Source organism: Lucilia cuprina, chromosome 6 (genome assembly GCF_022045245.1).
Source record: "Lucilia cuprina isolate Lc7/37 chromosome 6, ASM2204524v1, whole genome shotgun sequence".
Lineage (NCBI taxonomy): Eukaryota > Metazoa > Arthropoda > Insecta > Diptera > Calliphoridae > Lucilia > Lucilia cuprina.
The window spans coordinates 54,769,571-54,777,070 of record NC_060954.1 but is presented as its reverse complement, the minus strand read 5'-3'; the positions used below and the strand labels follow the sequence as shown (position 1 = coordinate 54,777,070).

At 27.9% G+C, this 7,500-nt stretch overlaps 1 protein-coding gene across 1 annotated transcript in view; it reads right to left on the bottom strand.

Moving 5' to 3' along the window:
• LOC111686532 (apolipoprotein D) overlaps positions 1–6,086 on the bottom strand; it is a 7,403-nt gene extending 1,317 nt beyond the window's left edge. Inside the window, exon 1 of the mRNA XM_023448891.2 lies at positions 5,661–6,086. Coding sequence (XP_023304659.2) covers positions 5,661–5,828 — 168 coding nt within the window. The 5' untranslated portion in view covers positions 5,829–6,086. The remainder of the gene's footprint in view (positions 1–5,660) is intronic.
• Between the last annotated feature and the right edge of the window lie 1,414 nt (positions 6,087–7,500).

Genomic DNA, 7,500 nt, shown 5'->3' with positions numbered 1-7,500 from the left:
AGTTATGGGTAATTATTTCTATTTAAAGAAACTTTATTCAAAGGTGAAAAGCTTCAATATTTAGGAGTAATTTTATTTCCCTTTAAATAATGTACCGGATCTGAAGTTTGCAACATTTTTACAAAATCATAAAATGAATTTTCGGTTCTATTGATACCAGTCCGATATATTACAAACATTTCACAATATTAATAGAATAGATAGAAATGGACCATAAACTATTCAAAACTTTAGTTCAAAGATTAGTTTTTAAACTATTCAATAGATAAGTCAAAAGCCTGCTATATAAACTGGTCTTTCGTTTTAAGACTACACCATAGACTACTCGATAATGTGGTCAATTACCTAGACAAGTCCGTAGGCTAGCCAACAGACTAGTTCAACAAACCAGTCTTTAGACTAAATACTTCATACTTTTGTCAATATATTAGTCCATAGAAAAGTCTACACAATAGCCCATAGAGTCCTTTGACTAGTACATAGTATATTACAGACTGCTCCATAGTTTAGTCCATAAAATAATACATCGACTAGTCTTCAGAGTAGTTTGTGGACTAATCAATAGCTTGGTATATAAACTAGTCTATAGCTCTTAGATTACTGCATAGACTAGTCAATAAATTAGTCAATTTACTAGATTAGACCAACAGATTAATCCATAGAATATTACAGACTGATCCATATTGTAGAGTTTTTGACATTTTTTCCACTTGTTAAAAATTTTCGACTATTTTTTACTTTTTCCTACATATTTCGAGTTTTCGACTTATTCCGACTTTTTTAGACTTTTTCCGACTTTTCGACTTTTTTTGACTTTTCACGACTTTTCGACTTTATTTGACTATTTTCGATTTATCTACTTTTTTCGACTTTTAGACTTTTCGACTTTTAGACTTTTCGACTTTTGTTACAGACGATAGTCGAGTTATTGATCTTTTTGGAACAAAATAGTCGACATCGTCTTATCGACTTTTTTCGACAAAAAGTCGAATGTTTTCGAATTTTCGACTTTTTTCGACTTATCTACTTTTTTCGACCTTTAGACTTTTGGATTTTTCGGTTTTTGTCACAGACGATATTCGAGTTATCGTCTTTTTTGGAACAAAATAGTCGACTTCGACTATTCGATATTCGACTATCGAAAGTCGATTTATAGAACCCTAATTCATAGGCTAGTCAATAGGGTATTTACTTTATAATATCGGCGGCGCAACCATTATCGGTTGGTGGCGACGGTTTATTACAGAAAATTTATATCAACGGCTACGTTTAAGCCGTCTAAGCTTTTGAACCGAAAGAAAATGGCGCGGCTTGCAAAATATTACCGACAGGTAGCCGCCTCCGATTTGAGACGTCTCGGCTTGTATCTCTGGTTCATATACTATTCTTTAGAAAAGTCTATTGATTAGATCACAGACCAAACATAGATTAACTAAATGGTTTATGGACTATTGAATAGATCAGTTCAAAGGTTAGCGAATATCTTACTTAATTTAAAGATTAGTTTATAGACTAATGAGTAGATAAACCAGGAACTGGTCAATATATATAGCCGTTTAAGATTATGAGCCAAAAGAAAACGGCGGCAGCGCGGCTTGCTAAATATTACCGACGGTTAGCCGCCTTAGATTTGAAAAGTCTCGGCTTGTATCTCTGATTTATAAACTAGACTTGAATCAATAGATTATCTCTTAGACTAGTCCATTAGCTAGTAAATAGACCACTTCAAATTAAGTAACTAGTACATTGACTTGTTCCAAGGATAGTTCATAGAACACTTGAACTTAACTGGACAAGTCAAAACAGAATAGTCCATAGGCTAGTCCATAGGGCAGTCAGTATGCTAGTTCATAGACTAGTTCAAAGGCTAGTTCATAAACTATAGAAAATTGATGTCATCTTATTAATAGCAACTAATACTTTGACACAAATTATGCATACATTCATAATGACAAAAGAGCTAACACTTTCACTTATTACTAAGTAATGCATTGGTAATATATAACTAAAGAAATTAAATAGGTGCCAAAGATAAATACTAAAAAACAAATAGATTTTTTTAAAAGAAAAAATCAGGTTATTAGTACAAAATTATAACGTTTTAAGCACAAACTATTTTGCATTAAAATAATTGAATTTTTTAATTGTTTAGACCATTCACTATAGAAAGGAGTGTAGTTTAAGGTCAAGTAAATACATTCGATTATAAAAAGAAAAAAACAAATCACAAAAAATGCCGGTAAAAATATTTTAATTATTTTGAATTTATGCACAGTTGAAAACAAATATTTGTTATTAGAAGAAACCAGTTTTAATTTTATAAAAAACGATAACAATTTAAACAAAATTAAATGAATGAATACAAATAATGAAATCAATAAATATAGTTCAAAGTCATTAACAAAAATGTCGTAGCATAAGTATATAATGAACTGAAATCAATAATCAAATTTATTTTAATTAAATTGCATGTGAGAATACTTAATAAAAGTTCTCAAGGGGTTAAAGAACTTTGGATACTAACCTAAAAATACAAAATTTATTTAAATTTTCAACTTATCTGTACATCTTTCTCTTTTATGTTTTTCTATATTTCTTAATTGTATTGTCAATGTTTATCTGAGTAAATTTTGTTCAATGGATAGATCCGCTTTTTGAGATACGGACATAATTTATGCAGATTATTATAGTTGTATGGACCCTGTAGTTTGCAGGTCATAAATGGAATTAATTGAATTAGTTTAGAATTGTAAATACATATGTACATAATTTGAGATGATGTTGTAGTAGTAGTTGTGTACTGGAATGTGATGTTTTATGCGTATTTTACGACTACTTATATGATCATTATTTTATATGACTTTTTGACTTTGTACGTTACAGTTTTAATGGAAAATACAACAACAACAAGGGAGATAATTGATGGGCAACAACGAATAATTGGAATGCCCTACAACTAACTAACTTACTTACTAAGTAACTAACTAAGTAACTAACTAACTAACTTACTAACTAACTAACTAACTAACTAACTAACTAACTAACTAAATAACTAACTAACTAACTAACTAACTAACTAACTAACTAACTCACTAACTAACTAACTAACCAAATAACTAACTAACGAACTAACTAACTAACTAACTAACTAACTAACTAACTAACTAACTAACTAACTAACTAACTAACTAAATAGCTAAATAACTAAATAACTAACTAAATAGCTAAATAACTAAATAACTAAATAACTAAATAACTAAATAACTAAATAACTAAATAACTAAATAACTAAATAACTAAATAACTAAATAACTAAATAACTAAATAACTAAATAACTAAATAACTAAATAACTAAATAACTAAATAACTAAATAGCTAAATAACTAAATAACTAAATAACTAAATAACTAAATAACTAAATAACTAAATAACGAAATAACTAAATAACTAAATAACTAAATAACTAAATAACTAAATAACTAAATAACTAAATAACTAAATAACTAACTAAATAACTAACTAACTAACTAACTTACTAACTAACTTACTAACTAACTAACTAACTAACTAACTAACTAACTAACTAACTAACGAACTAACTAACTTACTAACCAACTATCTTACTATCTCTCTATCTATCTATCTATCTATCTATCTATCTATCTATCTATCTATCTATCTATCTATCTATCTATCTATCTATCTATCTATCTATCTATCTATCTATCTATCTATCTATCTATCTATCTATCTATCTATATCTATCTATCTATATCTATCTATCTATCTATCTATCTATCTATCTATCTATCTATCTATCTATCTATCTATCTATCTATCTATCTATCTATCTATCTATCTATCTATCTATCTATCTATATCTATCTATCTATCTATCTATCTATCTATCTATCTATCTATCTATCTATCTATCTATCTATCTATCTATCTATCTATCTATCTATCTATCTATCTATCTATCTATCTATCTATCTATCTATCTATCTATCTATCTATCCAACTAACTAACTACCGAACTAACTAACTAAATAAATGTCATATATGAATAGTCAATAAACTAATCAATGGACTAGACAAGAGACTAGTTAGTAGTCCATAATTTAGTTAATATAATAGAGTGAACAATTGGCTAATAGCCACACTACCAAATAGACTAGTCAATAACTCACTAACTAAAACCAGTCGATAACCGATCGATAAACTAATCAATGGACTACCAACTAGTCCATAAACTAGTCAAGAGACTAGTTGGTGTCAAAGTAAATTATCCTGACCAATAGTCTGAACAATAAGTAAATCACCAGATTATAGTCTCATACCAAATAGACTAGTAAAAAGACTACTAGAGTAGTCAAAAAACTAGATCTGTCAATAGATAAGTTCCTAGACTAATCCATAGACTATATACTATAAAAAAAAACTAACGAGTAAACTAGTAGGTAGACTGGTCTACTGGTACACATATTCCTTCATAATAGACTGGTTCATATATTATTGAAAAGATAAGTACATATCTACATACGTACGTAAGTTAAAAGTCCATAGTTTAATCAATTAAAACAACACCTAACGTAGGGTATACTCTAACATTACAGCTCTGTTATCAAATGGGTACACAATTTTTAATGCATTCACATTTGAAATTCAATTCTGAGAAAGTGAAAACACAATTGAGAACAAAGTTTAACAGAAAATTAAATAAAAACAGACACATAAAATTATAATAAAACTGATTTTTTTAAACCAGTTTATTAAATGATCTTTATAAATGTTTTTTTTAGAAACGTCACAACATATGTTTAGTAAATTTTTATTAATCATTATACATTTTAGGCATAAATATCTGGTCCTTGACTATTAATCATGTTGAATTATTTATTGGGCATTTATACTTTTAGCAGCTGCTGTTTGTAAAACAGATAAATTTTTTATTAAAGAAAATAAATATTAAAATAAAACATTAAAATGCATTTTAAAGATTAAGCAAGACTTCTGAAAGAATAAAGCGAACCAATAAGGGTCAATGTTCTTAGTTGTTTTTTTTTTCAATATAACTGATTTCTGTTTGAAGCGACCTTCTTCGAATTCGTAGTTCTGATCAAAAACTTGTAAAAATCAAAGGGGCAATGATAAGTTTAATTTTTTAAGACGGATTTTTTTATAAATAATTTAGGAAAAATTTAATTTTTTAAGAAATTTGTTTTAATGTTTATTTTTAATAAAATAATTTTAAAATCCATTTAGTTCTAGTTCAGTTCTAGTTCAGTTCTAGTTCAGTTCTAGTTCAGTTCTAGTTCAGTTCTAGTTCAGTTCTAGTTCAGTTCTAGTTCAGTTCTAGTTCAGTTCTAGTTCAGTTCTAGTTCAGTTCTAGTTCAGTTCTAGTTCAGTTCTAGTTCAGTTCTAGTTCAGTTCTAGTTCAGTTCTAGTTCAGTTCTAGTTCAATTCTAGTTCAGTTCTAGTTCAGTTCTAGTTCAGTTCTAGTTCAGTTCTAGTTCAGTTCTAGTTCAGTTCTAGTTCAGTTCTAGTTCAGTTCTAGTTCAGTTCTAGTTTATTTCTAGTTTAGTTCTTTTCATATTTCATTAAATGTTTTTCGTTAAAATTTATTTCTGTAGAAAATTTTAATTCTATTTCTACTTACCCTGCTCATATTAAATTTAGGCATCGAAGGATATTTAGGACAACGACCAAAGCCCACTGCATAAGCACTATCCATTAAGAGTAAAAACAAACAGATGACCGAAAGACAGGTTTTCAAAAAAGTATTTGTCGTCGATGACGATGATGATGATGACAAACAATTTAACATAATGCTGTTTAAATTTAGGCCGATATTTGTTTACAACAATTTAAAATTAAATTCGCTGTAGTGGTATTTCGGATTTAAATATTATAAAATAGTTTATTGCGAATTTTTTGTTGTCTTTTTTTTGGGGATTATATCTTTAAATGCTTTTAAATAAAATTTACTATAACGTTTGGGAAAAAACACTAACAAAATGCATATAAGTTAATTAACAATTCCAAGTGACAAATAAATACAACAAAATTTTTATTTTAATATTCGTAAAAGTATAAATAAACTATGTAAATATTATTATTAGCAGTTTTCAATACAAACAAATTAATGAAAAACAATAAAAAAAAAAGTTGGCAAACTACGTGAGTGACCAAATAAAGAGGTTTGGAAATTAATATTAAACTATTTCCTCATAAAGTTCGGGGTTTATATACGACTCATTCATATATGTATGTATGAAACTGTAATACAAAGTATTTGTTGGAATAAATGTAGTATTTGTCAGTTTGGTAGCATGGTTCCATGTGCGTAAACTGGAGTTGGGATGTCTTTCTTGCCTTTTACTGTTTTATGTGATTTTTGTTTTATAAATTTAATTATTAATATTTTTTAATCGTACTCCTACACTTGTGCTACAAACCTATAAGGAAGTTGTGTTTTTCTTGTCTGCTTAATATTTCCTATGGGGTCTTTACTATGGTTTATAATTTAGGTGCGCATGCGCGTAGTGTTATGTAAAAAACTATTAACTGCAGTTTTTTTTGAAAAGAGGGGAAGTATGCGAGAAGTTAAACTTGAAAATTTAAACTTTTGAAAATTTATAGAAAAATTTTGATAAGTTTTCCTATTTTATAGAAAAATTTCCATAAATTTTCTTTCTTTTATAGAAAATTAGCTTCTCTCTATATAGAATTTTCTATTGTTATCCAACGCCGCAACGTGGCACAGGGGAAAACATTTTCTTCTTTTATAAACTTGTGTTTTAAAATTCTATCTTCATATAATTTAGTTTTCTTTCCACTAGCACATATTTCATTTTAAGCTCAAGTTCAATATTATTTATATTATTCATACAATATGTTTATTTTTAAAATCGTACGTTCAAATTTAATTACTCCTAGACACTTGCCAATTGTAATTAAAATATCTCACACGCAAAATTTAATGAAGTGCAACAGACAGATACATTGTTAATAAAAACAGAAAAAAACATAAAGAAAAGCAGGAAGTACTTGGGCCACTATGGCTTCCATATACATATTGACTCTATAAAAAAACAAGAAATTGCAAAAGAGCTAATACGTTAAACTATTTGATGAATGAGGCAACAAGTGCAACAACGCCTATTGAAAAGTTTAGAGTAAACGATTATTCGATTTCATATAAAACAAGTAACTGTCAATATGAGTGACTGAGAAGCAGACTTTAATGACTTTGAAAGACAACATTATATTAAAAAAAATTGAAACCCTGCAAATAATACCAATTATTTACAAAATATTTGACCATAACATTAGGATATTTATAAAAGAAGCTACCGGATCTAGTTCATTTCTAGTTTAATTCTAGTTCTGTTCTAGTTCAATTCTAGTTTAGTTCTAGTTCAGTTCTAGTTCAGTTCTAGTTCAGTTCTAGTTCAGTTCTAGTTCAGTTCTAGTTCAGTTCTAGTTCAGTTCTAGTT